This window comes from Limulus polyphemus, unplaced genomic scaffold (genome assembly GCF_000517525.1).
Source record: "Limulus polyphemus unplaced genomic scaffold, Limulus_polyphemus-2.1.2 Scaffold1384, whole genome shotgun sequence".
In the NCBI taxonomy this organism is placed as follows: Eukaryota; Metazoa; Arthropoda; class Merostomata; order Xiphosura; family Limulidae; genus Limulus; species Limulus polyphemus.
In genome coordinates, this window is record NW_013666994.1 from 13,363 (window position 1) to 32,155 (window position 18,793).

General features: G+C 31.4%; 1 protein-coding gene across 4 annotated transcripts in view; it reads left to right on the plus strand.

Moving 5' to 3' along the window:
* LOC106463355 overlaps window positions 1-16,657 on the plus strand; it is a 26,691-nt gene extending 10,034 nt beyond the window's left edge. Inside the window, exons 2-8 of one of the 4 annotated variants that reach the window (XM_022390828.1) lie at window positions 2,041-2,203; window positions 5,520-5,722; window positions 6,203-7,260; window positions 7,702-7,785; window positions 9,161-9,254; window positions 13,975-14,378; window positions 16,156-16,657. In XM_022390828.1, the coding sequence (XP_022246536.1) occupies window positions 2,041-2,203; window positions 5,520-5,722; window positions 6,203-7,260; window positions 7,702-7,785; window positions 9,161-9,203 (1,551 nt within the window). In that variant the 3' untranslated portion in view covers window positions 9,204-9,254; window positions 13,975-14,378; window positions 16,156-16,657. Of the gene's footprint in view, window positions 1-2,040; window positions 2,204-5,519; window positions 5,723-6,202; window positions 7,261-7,701; window positions 7,786-9,160; window positions 9,255-13,974 lie in introns of all 4 variants that reach the window. The other 3 variants (XM_013923378.2, XM_022390829.1, XM_022390830.1) reach the window with 3 other exon arrangements.
* Window positions 16,658-18,793: the final 2,136 nt, after the last annotated feature.

Sequence of the window (18,793 nt, forward strand, 5' to 3'; positions counted from 1 at the left end):
TACACCCTCGCTAATGTTCGATATTACATAGTCCTGAACTCAGAACAGTTCAATATATAATACACACACATTTGACCAGTTTCAATCCTAATTTAAGAACATTTTACATAAATATCCTTTTAAATGTTTTCAGCTTAGTTTAATACTAATGTAGGGTGTTCAGTCTAGCATTAGGTGGCCTGATTAACTCTTTAAGTTTTTCTTCATTACCCATTCAAGCCGTCTCCAGTCATTATTAGTCTAAAATATATGTTAACTGGCGAGAGGTGCTTAAGTCTATTGCCATCATGTAATGTAGTAGCGATCAAGTTCGCATTGTAGGTCGTTTTTATGTTAATTTTTCATGAAGTAATTTATATAATTATGCAAGAGTCTATCGGCGATAGTTTGTGCAATTGTACATGAATTTGGATGATGTGCTGGGTGGTATTTTATTGGCTGTTGTAAGTAATGAGTTTTGTATTATTTATAATTTATTTATCTGTTTAGGTGCTATGTTATATCCATGCTGGGTATGTGTATACTATGATTGGGCATATGTATGTTTTGTATATTTTTTCAGGGGTATATTGCTTACATGCATGATGAATAGAATAGGGCTAACTACACCTCCTTGGGGGACGCCTGCCTCTGGAGTAAATGACTCCGAGTAGGTTCCCCTAAAATTTATTTTACAATTTCTATTTTCCAAAATGTTAGTTAACCAGCGAATAATTTCCCGCGGTAGGTCCATTTCAGTCATACGGAACCCAAGACCATCATGCCAGACAGTGTCGAACGTTTTCTCGATATCAAGGAAACATGCGACAGTGCATTCGTTTTTGTTGAAGCTGTCAATATTGGTTTCTGTTAAGCTGACCAAGTGGTCAGTTGTTTGTCTAAAGTTTCTAAACCCATTTTGGATTTCCGGTAATTTTGAGATGACTTCTAGATAATTTGAAAGTCTGTTTTCAATTATTTTTTCCAGAATTTTCCCTACACAGCTGGTCAGACTGATCGGGCGGTAGTTGTTCGGTTTATTTGCTGGTTGTCCTTCTTTATGAAACATTAGTGTTATCACTTGCTTCCAAGCAACCGGGATATATCCTGAGTTTAGACATAGGTTAAATAGTGCTGTTAGTTAGGTGTTCATATAATCTATGAGTGTCGTTTTTGAGGAGGAGGACCTGTATGCCGTCTTCACCTGGTGCTTTGTTTTTAGTAGAATTTATTGCTTTTATAACTTCTATTTCTGTGATTGTTTTTGTGAGTTGATATGCGATCGGTTTTCATTGACATCGTTGTTCCTTGATATATTTAGTGTTTCGGCAGGGAATTTGGGTCTGTACATAGTTATTGACCATATTGTAAAAGTGTGTATTCATATCGGGTTCTTGATATGTTTTAAATGTGCTTTTGAGATGTTCTTTAAATAGATCCGCCTTTTCACAGTTTGTCTTTAAAAATAAGGGTTTACAAACATATCACCAGCCAAACAAAAAGCACTACAACTTTCAAGGGGCAAATAATAGCCATCCTGTCGAGCACGTGACCTTGATCGTCGACCTTTCCTTTTGTGCATTAGAATTGAGTTTAATTAACAGTCTTGTTTGATTTTTTTTATTAATCTTAAAAACACCCTTCAATTAAATTAATTAGTGAATATTTATTTTAAACCTAATAGTTAACTTATGAAGTTACATAACAATAACACTATAACCTAATAGTTAACTTATGAAGTTACATAACAATAACACTATAACCTAATAGTTAACTTATGAAGTTACATAACAATAACACTATAACCTAATAGTTAACTTATGAAGTTACATAACAATAATACTATAACCTGATAGTTAACTTGTGAAGTTATAAAAATTACATAACAAGATTTCAGGGAATAATGTATCATGTTCACATTGAAATTTAACTTTGGTATGTAAAAAACAAAAGTTGAAAAGTGTCCAATCTTTAAAAAAATTGGTATTAGATTGTAACAATCTCATTATAAGACTAAATAGGACAACACATCATTAATTCAATATTGTTATTTATTTATAGCATGAAGAAAATGAAGAAACGCCTATGAATGGAAAGGCATGTACCCCTCAGAACAGCTTAGCAATTGGAACTGCTAGTTTCCAATCTTTAAACAAGCATTCGCTAAAACTCAATTTACGTGGAACATCTTGTTTTCAAGATGTTAAAAGTACGAAAAATACAGGTAATTATATTGAGAGGTATTGTTTTGTCAACAATATTAAATGTAAAAATAAAACCCACTGTAATATTTTCTAATAGCAATAAACTGTTTTTTTAGTAAATTAAAATCTTTGATTATGATTCTTATTTCTGTAAACTTTAGGGTATGTTTACTTTATTAAAACATTAAACCCATTCTTTGTTTTTGAATAACTGTGATTACTTAACATTTTATAGCATACAGTGAGAGAATATTACATGTTCTTCCATAAAATAGTAGTAGGTATATCTATATAAAACTGAATTGACTTTAGAGCAATGGGATACTTCCACAGAATAACAGGAGAATCGGCCAGGATATTATTTCAGAATAACATTAAATCTCTGAGTAATTGAGTCCAACATAATACCCAAAATGAACAATACTGATTTACAACCAGAGAGTGTGTGCACACACTGTTATCTAAATTGTCTATCTTTGTACCTTATCCATCAGATTAATATTATTTGCATAAGTAAAAAATCAAAAGTAAAACTGAATACAATACTTCAAATAAGATTGAACTACGATCTTATTAAAAATAATAATATTTCATTTTACTCCTGAAAATTTATATTATTTGTAATTATATTTTTGTACAATTATAAGCTTTAATTTACTCTTCTTAATATTGTTACGTCTCTGATCGTTAGTTAATTTTCCGTAAAAATTCTTTCCGACGAAACTTTAGCGACACAAGTCCTTTCTTAAATAAAACTAGTTTATTCTTTCTCAATACAACTTTGCAATACAATTAATTCACACAGTCACGCTATAACTTAAATAAACGCTATAATTCACAAGGAACGAACGATTCACGAGCTTGACTCAATTGTCGTCTCTATCTCTGTCTGCAATTCAATTACATTGTTGCCGGCACTTCTTGACGGTCTTATATACAAGAGTACCGCACATCTAGTAAACACTCGAGGCTTCACGAAGGGACATGAATTTTCTAGAAGCTCATGACGTGTTACTAGCATCACATGACTTCCGCTGTCGTAACAATATTAAAGTTCTATTGCAGATTACTCACTGAGCTTCTTGCAGTAGATCTTATTTAAATAGATATATTTTCCATGGGATACACCTAAGATATTAGTATCCTTTGAAAATTTAGGTTTCTTACAAGAAATATTGCTGCTATATCATTCATACAGATCATACATCTGGTGTAAGAACTTCGAGTGCTATTTTTATACCACTGGCAGCAGTTTTCCTATACAACAGTCTTAAAAACCAGTTTATGAAAGTTAAAGAAAACTGAAATTATAAATACTGTTACTTTTTAATATTAAAAACAGCATACAGGTATATAAAATGAAAAGTTTGTAACCGTGAAAAAACTACTTTTTATTTTAAAGTAAAACAAAGTATCAAAACTTATAACTGATAGGAATTAGGCACACTTCAATTAGGTCTTCATAGACAAAAATGTTTTGAATCCACCCATATTATTTATTACCAAAGAATAATTCTCATATGACAATGTGAAATTTCACACGTAGTATCAAAAAAATTTTGTATTTTTCTATCGTTAGTGGTGTATATCAGATCTTAATTTGTGTTGTACTATCGTTAGTGGTGTTTATCAGATATTAAATTGCGTATGGTACTATCTTTAGTGGTGTACATCAGATATTAATTTGTGTTGTACTATCGTTAGTGGTGTTTATCAGATATTAAATTGCGTATGGTACTATCTTTAGTGGTGTACATCAGATATTAATTTGTGTTGTGTATATACAGTATCTCCAGTCTTGTTTCCTTACTTTTTTTAATCTCTATTTGCAGGTTTTTAAATTCCCAATTTTTTATTTGTCTTGTTAATTTTTACTTTCTTTTAAAGAAATAAAATAATCTTGTACTGAATAGTGCACATAGATGAAGGAATGGTCAATAAATTACTTAAAGTTGGTGATGATATTAAGGTCTTGGATGTTTCTAGTTATGAAGAGGATGTTGTTGCTTTACAAATGGATTTAGATCATTTAGTGAGTTGGGTAAATAAATGGCAGATTGGTATTAATTATAATAAATGAAAGATAATGGATTATCATCAATTGAATTATAAGTATAATTTGGATGGAAATTATCTTAACAGTGTCATGAAAAAAAAAGAGATTTTGATGTAATAGTTGATCAGTCTTTTAAATCATCCAAGCAATGTGCCATTGCTAGTGATAGGGCAAATATGATTTTAGGTTGTATCAACAGAAATATTGAACATAAGTCTAAAGAGGTTATAATTTCATTGTATAGGTTACTGGTTAGGCCACATTTGGAGTACTGTGTTCAGTCTTGAACTCTTTACCTTAAGAAGGACATTGAATTATTGGAAAAGATTCAGAAAAGGATTACTAGAATGGTGCCTGGGATGGAAGGGTTGTCATATGAGGAGAGATTAAGATCTCCGAGATTCTTTTCTCTTGAAAAAAAGAAGAGTTAGAGGGTATCTGATTGAAGTGTTTAAGATTGTAAAGGGAATTGATAGTGTTGATACATCATCTTCTTTCATATTTAGCAGTGAGAATAGTAGGACTAGGGGACACGAATATAAAGTTTGGCAGGGTAGGAGTCAGTTTTATTTTTCTAACAGGGTGGCAGGTCTCTGGAATGGGTTGCCATTGGATGCTGTGGAGGCAGTAAATTTGACTTTAAGAGAAAGCTTGATAACTATATGAATGATAAGGACTGGCTTTAAGATTTTTAAAAATTTAATCATTTAATAGTTTTAGTTTAGAGGATGGGACAGCTGAGATGGACCAAGAGGCCCTTGTTGTCCCAAAACATTGTGTTATATATTTGTTTAAAGATCTTCAAACTGAATGTGCAAACTGAAGTTAAACCTCAACACAATTGGTCTTCTGCAACTGCACAAGTAAAAACATTAGATAACTTAACTTCTTAAAATTCCATTCATTTAGTGGTGAATATTTTTAGTATAGAGAAAATGTTAAATTTTATTCTTATTATTAGTTACATTAATTTGAAAAATTTATGAACAGTCAAAACACTAACCTAACCTTGTACCTATCTTTGTCAATAGTTGTTACACCATTGGAAATTCAGTTTATGATAGTAATATTTCTTAATATTTTTTCTGACCATCTTATGAAAGACAAATCATTATTTTTACCTTCATAACAAACACTGTACACACAATTTAACATGGAAAATGTTTCTTATGCTAAATGGAATATGTTTTTCAGTGATAGACACTTGAGAAGTTAATATGTTTTATCAAGTGTTTATCTGTAATCCTAAAATTTAAGTATACATACATATTATTTTACAGATCCTTTAGAAGCACCTTCATCCTCACCGAGATCTGAAACTCCAACAAATTTAACAGTGTTATCTCTACATAGTCATTTAACTGTTTCTAAACCTCCAAAAAAGCGTTATGTACAGAATGGAACTTTTAAACCAACTCTAAAGCAGCTTCCAGCTGACCTTCAAACTACAAGTGCTTGTTCTGCATTACAGGAATTAGCTGGGGTAAAAAATTACCAGTTCATTCCTTATTTGAGATTTACAAATATAAAATAATTTTTTTTGTTTTTACTTTTGCAATGTGTATAGCCACATCAAGGTTTTCAGTAATTGTTTCTTCAGTGTGATTATTGTGAAGTACTGTTTGCTATAAATTCAAGGAATCCAGATATTTTCATAATAATAATTTTGTGTATATATATATATATATATATATATGCAAACGAAAAGTAATGCACTTATTGTGATTCATTATTTATATTTTATGTTTTATATCAGCACAGAAAACAAGAATTTTATAACACTATGCTGTATTTTAGCATTATATTTGTGACATCATGTAAAAAAAGTAATAATAACTTAAGAGTTAAACGTCTTTCAAAAATAACTGTATTAAACTGTAATATTTTAGCATTTATTGTAAAGATAAGCAATTTTATTCATATTATGTAAGGAGTTGATTATTTCAACTGTTTTTCTGTATAGGGGTGTCTATCTGGACAACAGAATATTGGAACAAGGTCACCTGGAACAAAAACTGTTAACAGGGGGGATTCTTGCTATTCTTGTAATCCATGCAATAGTATTGCTAGGTTTGAGAACAAGCAGAAAAGTCAGGTCTATACCCCTATACCAATGATGGAGATAGACATTGACAAAGATTTATCACAAATGTCATTCAACACCTCAGTTAATCCATTATCTCAATCACTTTCAAGAAAACATAATTTGAGTTCATTTTCTCAGCAAACTCAATCAATTCCAATTCCAACTGATAGTTCCAGTTTTGATGTTTTAACTGATGAGCCAATTAACCTGTGCAAAAAACAGGCTAAAACATTTCAGACAAGTCAACAAAAAATTATAAACCATGTTGTGGATAAAGTTTTATGCAGACCTTTTGGAAATGCTGTCTCTGATTGTTTTCCTGACACCACTGCTGGAAAATGGCAGAATCAGTTGGAACACATTGTCATCGATGAAGAAGATATCTCTCAGAAGATGAAAATCAGAAGAACTCGAGGAGTAAAAGACTCATCCGATATTCAGGATGAAACTAAGAGTCCTACCTTTCTGTTACCATTTAGTACAGGGGAAGATGACAAAAGAAAAACTTTATGCTCTAGAATTTGTGAGATAAATAAGTATTGTGTTGATGAGCCATTTAATCCTAGTGCTGATAGTATTTATGATGAACTGCATATAAAAAAGTATGAGAAAGACAATTTAGACAGTATTAGCATAACAAATAAAGAACATAAAAATAACACAAAATGCTTTGTCAATGAGTTAAAGTGCCCAGAGGATAGTAGCAATACATTTCCAATCTCATTGGAAACACGTAATAATAAATCTTTATCCACCGAGTGTCATGAAAGCCTTATTTTTAATGAGCAAAAAATGCTATTTAATAAAGATTGTGATACCAAAGGTGGAAAAAGTTCTTGTCCTAAAACTATTGTTCACGTAAATTGCAATGGGATAGTTGATGAAGACTGTAGTACTCAGGCTGAAAATGAAAAGTTTTTGCCCAAAGATATTGAGTAAGTACACCAGTTGTTATTAAATGTTGTATGAGCAACTAGTTTTATGAAAAACCCTAAAGAAGAGTTTCACTAATGTATCCTCAAAGTCAAAATAATTGTTCTGAACTAATGCAGAGACTTTTTTCTGAACTATTTATTATATGTCACAATAATTAATTGGAGTTGCACTGAAACTAGTCTCAACTTTTACATTTTATGTAAGTTTCTAACAGCAGTTAAATCTTTTAATAACTCATTCAAGTGAAAATAATTTCTCTAGCTTGATTACTGCTGATGATTTGACATTTCGTTTACATATACATGTAAGCATTATTTGAAAATCTTGGATAGTAAATCATGTGCAGTATGTATTACTGGTTAGATACTTTAATGTTATATATATACACTTAACAGTTTATAATCACTCCTGAAGTATTGTACTATTTTCTTATTATTTAGAAAAAACTCAGATGGGATGGATAGAGACAAAAACCACAATAACTCACAGTGTGGTGTGAAGAAGAGAAAATGTATCAAAGTTAAGTAGGTTAATTTTATATTTATCAGTTTTTATAAAGAAACATGTACCAGAATTTTTTTTCTTCCCATATATGCATAAATATCCTAGAAGAATCATATTTAGTAAACAATTTCAAGATCATATTATCCACTCTTAACTAATAAAAGTTTAGGACTTTAACCTCTGCAACAAAATGTGCATCAGAAAAACAATGTCCTTTACTAATTACTTTTACCATTTTATCATTCTTTTTAAATGTTATCAGAAAGAATTAATATAATGAAAATTTTCCAAACATTTTATGATGTTATTTTGTAAATTAAAGGAGTGTTGTTACACGTTTTTGTAATGAAATATAAGTTAATTTTTACCATAAATGCCTGTACTTAGATTTTATCATAGAATATTTATAACTGAAGAACAAAGGTCCACCTTTTGAAAGTGCTTGAACCTACGTGTTTTTCTAACATCATGAATACAACTGTATGTTACTAAAGAATTGTTAATATTGTTTTATGTTTTGTTTTTGTAATTATCCATTAAGTAACTCCTGCTTAAATGAAATATGCTGAGTTGTAGATTATTGTGTTATCCTTTAATTATGTAATAAGCAGGTAGGAAATTTTGTCAGATTACCACCATGGAGATTTAGTGACAAGGCTTGTGATACAATATGTCTTAAGCACCATAGGACAATAATGCTTACATTTTTATATAAACACGTTTATATCTTCTGAACTAATAGAACTCGATAGGTAATGTCTCTCATTTGCTGGGTTTATTCTATTTTTCCATGGGTCTTCTGTTCATGTACAACTCCTGCTTTCATTTACAATATATAAACTTGTATCATGGTATGCAAGAGAATTTTCAAGCAGAATAGTAGAATAATACAACAAATGCTAAAAATGTTTGGAAAAATATATTTTGCAAATTTATAGTTATTTATTCTCCTCGGGATCACATCCCTGCATACAACAATTATATATTTCTTAAAATGTTGTATTAAGTCTAAAAGCTTTATTTTTAAGTAAATATTTTAAGGGTTGCCCTTATTCTTAATTGTGGTGAATTTGTATGATTACCAAAAGTTATAATGAGTTTAAAAGAGTTATCTGACGTACAGGGACTTATACTTGTTAACATGAAAAGAAATTAATATTCAATGTTCCATAAACATATAATAACATAAACGTAACAGTCTACAGTATTTATTGCTTTTGCTTTCCAAGGTCTTGAAGAGTAATGCAAAAACAATGAAAGTATCATTCAATATATACATATAATTCAGTAACTACATAAATGATAAATAAAAACTGCTGTTTGTGATAACACCGATACTATGAATACTTTGTTAATAAATCATAATGATCTTTTGATTATTTTTTTTGCAAAAAGAAGAGAAGAAATAGTTGATAAGCCATTGCCAGGTGGCAACTAATATACCAGATGAAGTGTCAAGCAAGCCTTAGAAGTCAACAGGAGCCAAATGGTATATTATAATAAAAAATTCAATATTTATTAGTGCATTATAATATAAGGAATAAGTAAATGTACTTGGTGAACAAATAAAACCTTATGTTTATAATTTTCTGCCCAAAAATCAAAAACAGTAAAATAGTGAGAGTGCTTCTTGATACAAAAATGTTTTGAATTTTTGTAGTCTAAACAATAAGCAGTTGACTGTGACCTGAAAAAACCAGGTGTGTTCCAAACAACCATAAGATTGTGTTCTATGTCACCTGTAGTTGTAAAGCATTGAATACAATAAATATTATAAACTCTAATGCTTATTAATATAACTTCTGATAAAAACAAGCTACCTACTTAGAGCAAAATTAAAATTCAATCTGGTAATCCCTACATAACATTACGAGGTTCAGCCAGCTTAGACAATTTAGGTTAGTTCCAACTTATAAATTTTGAATTACTGTAAAATTTCAAATACCAGAATTAATCACCAGAATCTAGTTTCTAAAGAAACCAATTAGTCTTTTTTTTTATAGCCACAATTTAAAAAATGATGTGAAAATATTCTTTTGAATTTCCTTTTCATATTTTGAGTTCTCAATTTCATAAGAAAAGTGTTGAAAGCATATTAATTTCCATATTAGTTGTAGATCAACTATGTCATATATTATAGTTATTTAATTACCATTTGGTGTAAATATAATTTTATAGAGCTTAATAAAGAATTAGGAAATGGAAAGAACAGAGGAATTCTACTGGCTCACTGAGCATTACATATAACATTTCCACAATCTGCTGTATTGCAGATTTTTGATACTTTTCTGTTGGGTTTCAGAATACCTGAATACCACAGAATAAGTTACATTTGAACAAAATATTTGTGGAATTTATTTTAAACATGCTTCTTTTTCCATTTGTTTCTCTGTATGGTTTGCAAAGTGTTCATAAAGTTGCACCTTCTACAACCAAATGAAATTTATAGTGGAGAGAAGAAAGCTGTGGGTGAGGTGTGGATATTATCTGATAAAGTGACAAGGAGTAGGAGAGGATTTTTCTTGGACTAAGAGTAAGAGCTTTTACTGGCCATTGTTTTGTCTATGCTCTTGATCTGTTCACTGAGGTTTACATGTGGCTGGAGTAAACCCTAGCTGTTGCTACATGACCTCTGCTGGTTTACTTCCACATAGAGAAGCAGAAGGTGATGAAGAAAGGACCTGGTGGTAAAAATCTGCTTAGACATCCTGTTACTTACTCAGCTAGTCCAAGATATTCTTTAACTAGCCCAGGCATTTCCAGACACTGGTAAGTCACCTGTGGCCAAGAAGAGTAGTGAGAATTGAGTAGTAGATAAGTTCAATGTGATGTTTCTTGGAACATTTGGTATCTCACCATGATGCAGTAGCTCTTTAGAATATTTAGAAGCCTTCCTAGCTGAAGAGGCACATTAACAATGTCTGGGACTGTATCTGGCAACTGAGATTGAATTGAAATGCAACAACAGTTATTTCTGCATGTCACAGTATTCAGGCATCATATCATAGGAGGAAATCACATTCATCGTGTACATATGTCTTCGGGCTTTTGGAGGGAATGAGGACCTCTACTTATGCTGACAGCATCTCAGCCAGCCACACAGTAGTAGAGAAGATGGTAGTAGGTACCTTTCTACTCAATCATTTAATTATGTGGTGATGTGAAACAGTTTAACCTACCAGTGTTTAAATGGATGGTCAGTTGATTGCAAACCAATAACTGAAACATTCTAAACTATCTAGTAGCTACTTGCAGCAAGATGTTTACCAGATATTATATGATAACCACTCACTACTCTACATTTAGAACATTTGGTTGATAGGTGAACAATTGAAATGGTGTTTCAACCCTTACTTTCTGAACTGTTGAGCAATATTTGGTAGCATGATGTTGGCCTGAATTGTGATGATTACTTGGTCTATCTAGTGAGTTGTTGTGATATTCCTGTAGAGCTGGCTGCACAGAACTACATAGATACAAACAAAATCCTACTGAAATTAACATTTTGTTTTGACTATTGATGATAAATGGAAATTGACTAACTAATGCTGAATATAATTTGCAGTCCATGCATTTTGGGCTCTCAGGTTAAGGTTTTTGACAGCCTTGTTTGTAGAAACTACCCATGTATATTTGCAATCTTGCACATAAGTTTTTTACATATCACCCTCCAAGGCCACTTCTGATGATTTGTTAGATCTTCTCAACCAGTCTTTCTGAACTGCATTAAGGGAGTTCCATTCTAGAACAGCATTTTGTCTTTGTCTAATGTTACTGATGATCCCTAGATGTCAATATTAATGAAAAACATATTAGTTTGGGTTGATTCATGTTTTATGATACAAAAGTAATTTTTTATTGTCCCTTGGATTAAAGTTATTTTGTAGTTGACATGAAATTATTATGACAGGAACAACCATTTCTGCTTACTTCAATCAGTGATTTCTTTTCATCCCCTGGTAAGTCTAAGGGTTTAACACTAAAAATTGGGTTCCAATACCTAAGGTAGACAGAGAACAGATAGCCCATTGTGTAGATTTGTGTCTAACAACAAACATTTAAACTATTATTTTCAAGTTGGAGTGATATAGTTTTTTTATGTGTTGCCTGAGGGCTGTATGTATGTAAACCATGTACAGCATGACTGATGCTGACATTAGTTGCTAAGGTTAGTGGGCTTGCCACTGAATGGTGCATTTACTTGCTATAAGTATGCACTGGTTAATATGTAATTCTAAGATCCCATGGGTGAAAGAAAAGGAAAATAGTTTATGTCAACCACATTGAATCTGCTATATCCAGGATTGATGAAGTCTTTCATCTAATACCAGGGCTCGTCATGCTGGCTGTGATACAACATACATAGTAGTGGTCTAAGCACTATATATCATCAGTTTTCATGAACAACTGGTAGAGGTAATGTAAAAACAGATGTGTATGTCAGTTCTTATCTATTGCATCACATATGGACCAGTTTGTGTATATTTGATTATATGCATGAATATAGTTAATCCAAGAGAACACTTTTTTTTAAGCAAACAGAGAATTTGGCTTGAATATTGACAAGTGTATGTTTGTTAGAAAAAGCAGTAATTAGCTAAGCTTAGGTCACAATGAGCAAGAAACACCACATGTTTCATGTTTTCATAATATGGAATATTCATAAGTGTGTTATATTTAACTTAGAGAAAGACACCAAGTTAATTGATAATCTTCAACACAACCAAGTGCAAAATATAGTGGATCCACTATTTTCACTGTTATTCATGAAGGGATATTTAAGAGATGAGACAACTAGAACATTTGTAGACTTTAAAATTTAAGTCTTTGAAGGTTAGATCAGGATTACTTGTTTGTTCAGGTTGAAATATAACAGTGTGTCTATTGCTTTCAAGTGTGTGTGTAAAACTATATTTTTATTACAAATGTATTGTTACGTCTCTGGTCATTTGTTAATTTTCCGTAAAAATGCCTTCCGAAGAAACTTTAGCGATACAACTCCTTTCTTAAATAAAACTAGTTTATTCTTTCTCAATACAACTTTGTAATACACTTAATTTCCCCAGTCACGCTATAACTTAAACAAACGCTATAATTCACAACGAACGAACGATTTACGTGCTTGACTCAATTGTCATCTCTATCTCTGTCTGCAATTCAATTCCGATTGTTGCTGTCACTTCTTGGTGGTCTTATATATACAAGAATACCGCACATCTAGTAAACACTCGAGGCTTCACGAAGGGACATGAATTTTCTAGAAGCTCATGACGTGTTACTTGGACTAAACCTGTAACTTAGACAAAGTTTACATACAACAGCATTTGTGTTATACTACTTATACTTGTTTGGCCTTGTTCCTGTGTCATGCACTCCTGGAGTGGGAAGTGGTACAAAGTCTTGTTCAAGTTAGTGTATACATGAGGTCTCCTCTGAATCATCCTCGACATAGTTATTTAGGAGCATAATACTTGAGCATTGCCCTGATCTAACAGTGCTTCTATTGAAATCATTCTGACTGTGGTCTCTACCTTTTCATTAAGCATTTCAGCTACTAAATTGAGACTATTCCTCAGTATATAAGTAGAAACATTGGCAACAGACAGCACCAGCCCATTAATAGCCAAGACTCTATCATGTCTAAAATACCCTTTATACAGCATCTTGTGAACATATCTTACTTCCAACCTACTATCCTGCCTTAGCAAGAAAATATCTGCAAAATTAATATAGAAACTAGCTAGTAATCAAAGATGTATGATAGCTGTGAACAAAGAATCTGCTTATTTATTCATTTGTGTTTGTTTCAATCATTTGCTGTTTGTGTTTCAAGTTATTATGTGCATAACATTTCTGAACCTGTAGTATTTGATACTTTTCTGTTGAACATCAGTGTACAGTAAATCATTTTAAATCACAAGATTGTTCTCCAGTTTTCTTACGAGCACCATTAAATATTAACTTTAACAAGTATATTTTATAATTAGATCAAACAAATATTTAATACAGATTTTTTCACTAACACATGTGTAAGCCATTTTATTGCTTGATTTAATTTTTACATGATTATAATGGCTTTGTTAACGAATGACTAATTAAATCAAGTGAGTTTGATACAGATATTTATATTAAAATTTGTGTAAATTGTTTTATTGCTTGGTTTAATTTTTACATGGTTATAAATTAATGTAAATTTATTTTTTTGTTAGAGAAATGACTTATTGGACTGATTTCATCTATCAACACCATAGCCACTGGCACAGAAGAAAAATTCTGGAAAGAAATTTATTTAACAAAACTATATTTGTATCCACTTTTACTGGACTGCCTGTAGAGGAGTAGTCAGTTTTTTATTTTCAAATTTTACAGTATCAAACAATTTTATAAACCTACATTTTCACTAAAATTTGTTACTTTCAAGTACGTGAACTCTTGAAAATCTCTGTTAGTGATATTTGAACCCGGAACCTTAGAAACAACCAGACCACTGTATAGCATTCTCATTCCTAAGGCCCTGGGTTCTAACCTCACTAAGACCTTCTCTCAGGACTACATACCAGAACATAGAAGCAGATGAGTAGCCTTAGCACCATGGTAGAGTTAGCTATAGAAGGTAGATTAATTATTAGGCGATTATAATATTGGTGATGAAAAGTTTATTAACAATACAGGGTGATTATAGACCATTCAATAGTGTTTACCACATTAGTAGTAGTGGTTGGAACATTATTTAACATTTTATAAGTAGTTTAACTTTACTTGGGTTAATTTAATAACTTGTGATAAATCTATCTAATGAAAGTTTTCTTAGGGGGAGAAGGAAGGGATAATTTTAAACTTTATTTCTATGTGGGTCATTCTTTTACGTTGTGTTAGCCAACAAGAAGTAATAATTGCTTTAATTGCATCTATAAAACCGTCTACGCAGTCTAGTTTTCTGCAAAACCTAACGTTTTTATTATCCACAATAAATTGTGAAAATTATAATATTTTAGATTCTAGAGTTTCAATATATGCAACCCGTGTTAAAATTCCCTTAAAAAACGATAAACTAGTGTAATTTTATCAACAGTTAATTAGTCTCAAAAAAAGAGTAAGCACATTGTGGTATCTCCTGTAAATAAACATTCATTAAGATTCAGACTGTTAGTTCTTTGTTTGGCCTAAAATATATGCCAGCTCGAATGTAAATTTTTGTTCTTTTTAAATGACTTTCTTTAAGTATTTATGATGTAGATTTGTAATTAATACAGCATTAATAGTAAATATACATTGTATGAGCTTACTCCTTTTTTAATTGAACAAAAATTAGAATATAAACTTCAAATCAGTTCCTTCAGAAATACCTGAAAATAGAACAGGTTTTTATCAGTGAAATGTTTAAATTATAGGATAATCTATTAGTTCTAAGCAAACATTGGAAAATTAAGAATTAAATTTTAACGAATGACTTAAAAGCGACGATTCCATAATTATATATTATTGTTCGGAGTTCTACTAGCTTTACATTCACGTAGCTACATTTAACAGCTACATTTTGTTTTAAAACAAAATTAATGAATTTGTTTTTGTCCACTTCTCACCGTTTTGAAATCAGGCTCTGAATTTGAAGTCGACTATCTTGTGCTTCAGGTTTTACTTTGCGATTCTAATGAGACAGCTATAAAAATTGTTTTTCTTTTTCAGAACTCTTTGTGTAATGTCTCAAATGTTTTACTATTGTACAAATTTATAAAAAATGTTTTATTCAATGTAAGAAACATAAGTTCATAGATATAGTGACATCATCATTAGCACTCATTGTATGTACTCAAAAACATCAATGATTCATAAACTGCCAGTTAAAGTGTTTAGTCACCGTGTTTTAATCAATGAGTTTATACATCCTTACCATATAGACGACTTTCTGTTTATACATCCTTACCGTATAGACAACTTTCTGTTTACACATCCTTACCATATAGACAGCTTTTCGTTTATACATCCTTACCATATAGATGACTTTTTTGTGACGGTGTAAGTGATTTTAATGCAAATAAGCTCTTTAATTGGATGATACATCAGGGACTGTTTATAAAATTACTTGTGTTTTATACATATATATGTGTGCGTCAATTTACTATAATATGTAGCATAACGTTTGGTAGAAATGTGGTTTAAAATGTATTAAATATTGATTGAATTGTGTATTATTTTTCCCGTTAATTAAGATGCTTATATAACAGATTTCTTATAAATTATTGGTATAATATATGTATTGTTTAATGATTTTTTACCAAACTTCCCAATTTCTTTTTGTTTATTATCAGTTAGGCTTTCTTACAAAATATTTGCGCAAAGATATAAAAAAAGGTTGTCTGTGTTAATCATCCATACATTTCAACTAATAGGTGAGAGAAAAGGCAGGTAGTCAGCGGTTCCCAACTCTTGTGCTACTTTCGTCTGATCGAATAATGAGATTTGACCGTATTCTTATAATGCCCTCAAGACCTACAAATGCGGAGAACGTTTTTGCAGTATCAGGCTTAAAACCGCAAGCCCTCAGTCAGACCAACTCAGTAATATCAGTATCCTCATCAAACTGTATACATTTAAAAATCTACTTTATCATCACTGAAAAACAGATCATTTTGTGGTATTTTGTACTTGAATCTTGCCCACTGATAAACATTTCCTTCCGAAAATAAATGATTCCTTTATATTGTTGTCACATTAAAGTTCTGGATAAAATAAGTTAAAACATGTAATGAAATAAAGTTTATAAGGTTTCTCTTTACCCCAAAATAAGATCCACTCATGTAATCATTCAGTTGTCTTTTGGAACTCTGTGAATGGGTTTTTGGACTTTCCATTAGGTAGCACTCTATGATGTAGAGTTAACTGTAATAATATACCAATACAGTTAACTCTACATCATATAGTGTTATCTAATGGAAGGACCAATCAAAGCTATGTTTCAAGTCGGTATAGTACTATAGTTAACTCTACATCATACAGTTTTATCTAATGGAAGGACCAATCAAAGCTATGTTTCAAGGTAATATACCGACTTGAAACATATCTTTGATTGGTCCTTCCATTAGATAACTCTGTCAATGTAGAGTTAACTGTAGTAATATACCAATATGAAACATAGCTTTATTGGTCCTTCCATTAGATAACTCTGTCAATGTAGAGTTAACTGTAGTAATATACCAATATGAAACATAGCTTTGATTGGTCCTTCCATTAGATAACTCTGTACGATGTAGTTAACTGTAGTAATATACCAATATGAAACATAGCTTAATTGGTCCTTCCATTAGATAACTCTGTCAATGTACAGTTAACTGTAGTAATATACCAATATGAAACATAGCTTTGATTGGTCCTTCCATTAGATAACACTGTCAATGTAGAGTTAACTGTAGTAATATACAAACTTTAAACTTACCTTATGGTTTGATATGCTGTTAAATCCACACATGCTAAATGACGTGTTAAGAATTATAATTATTTCCCTTGCATTCTTTTACTTGAAATGTTAAAGCTTGAATTACAATTGGTAATGTGTTAAATATCTATCCAATACTAGGGTAAGCTTCCCTTATCACATATATTAAATGAGATGTTTGTCTTGTATGCATAGCTCTAATGAAATATTTCTTGTTCAGTAGTATTTTTTGAGAGATGTTAAATTTAAAAATGTTAAAATCTGTGAGTTAAGTCACTTTATTGACAAATCAAGGCAATTTTGAAACTGTTTTAATGTAGTACAGTAGGTTTATATAAGGTTATAGTCTTAAATTTAGATTTTAATGCTCAACACAGACCAATAAATATTGCAGCTAATTCTATTTATTTTTAATTTTAATCATTATGTAGTTTAGTATTTTAATTATATTGTTTTTAATCATTGAAGTCAAATATGTTATTTACGGAGGTGAGGATTAAGTTACTGTCTCTCTAAATCAAAACAAATATAACTGGTATTTAAGTACAATACTGATTCGTGACTCGCAAGTCATTCTAACTTGAGAAACCTTTATAGTGAAATTGAAGAAACCACCAGACTATAAATAAAATGTCTATAATTCACAATAAGAAAGAACCTTTGTTACTTTTCTCAAAGCACAAGTCCCCCTTCTTTAAGAATGTTCAATTTAAATATCATTATTGTAGTAGTAAGTTCTTGTGCCCCGGTGGATAAACGGCAAGTTTTCATTAATGTAACTAAAAAAGCCGGGGCTCGATTCCCCACAGTTAACAGACTGCAGATAACAACAATTATACTACACTTTTATACATGACTGTATAAAATATTAAATTCAGAGAAAGTAAATATTCTCAAAACACAGACCTGTAAGATAACTTAGACTGGAAACATATTTATGCAAAAGGTAGGAAGAAATGAAAGATTGTCTGGAGAATTGATCCTCTTTGGCAAACTAGTTGGCTCAGCTACAACTGTCTGTTGCGTGTGTTGTTTACTCTGAGCGGCAGTTTTGTGACTAGGACATTTCTTACATACTGTGCACACTCACTACTCTTTTAAACTCAATTAAAGAGACTAGCAGTTACAAAGAGTTAAAGTGAAACGATTTTGATACTCTCTCACACAAGTAGGATATGTGAGTAATTTGAACATTTTCTATAACTTTCCACTGTATTGAGTAATATGACATATGTCCCTAATGGCAGTAGCTGTGAGTAATGCTTATAATTACAAGTCCAGGTATGTGAGCTCCGAACATTATCAACAGAGAGTTCATAATCAGATGTTACTTCCATCTAGCAAGTCACAGTCCAACATTCTAATCCCCGAGCCGCGAACCACGGAAAATATTCTGTCAGATACGGGACCGGTGGCTCGGGGATTAGAATGTTGGACTGTGTTTCCGTGGTTCACGTCCCGTATCTGACAGAATATCGGTGGCTCGGGGATTAGAATGTTGGACTGTGTTTCCGTGGTTCACGTCCCGTATCTGACAGAATATCGGTGGCTCGGGGATTAGAATGTTGGACTGTGTTTCCGTGGTTCACGGCCCG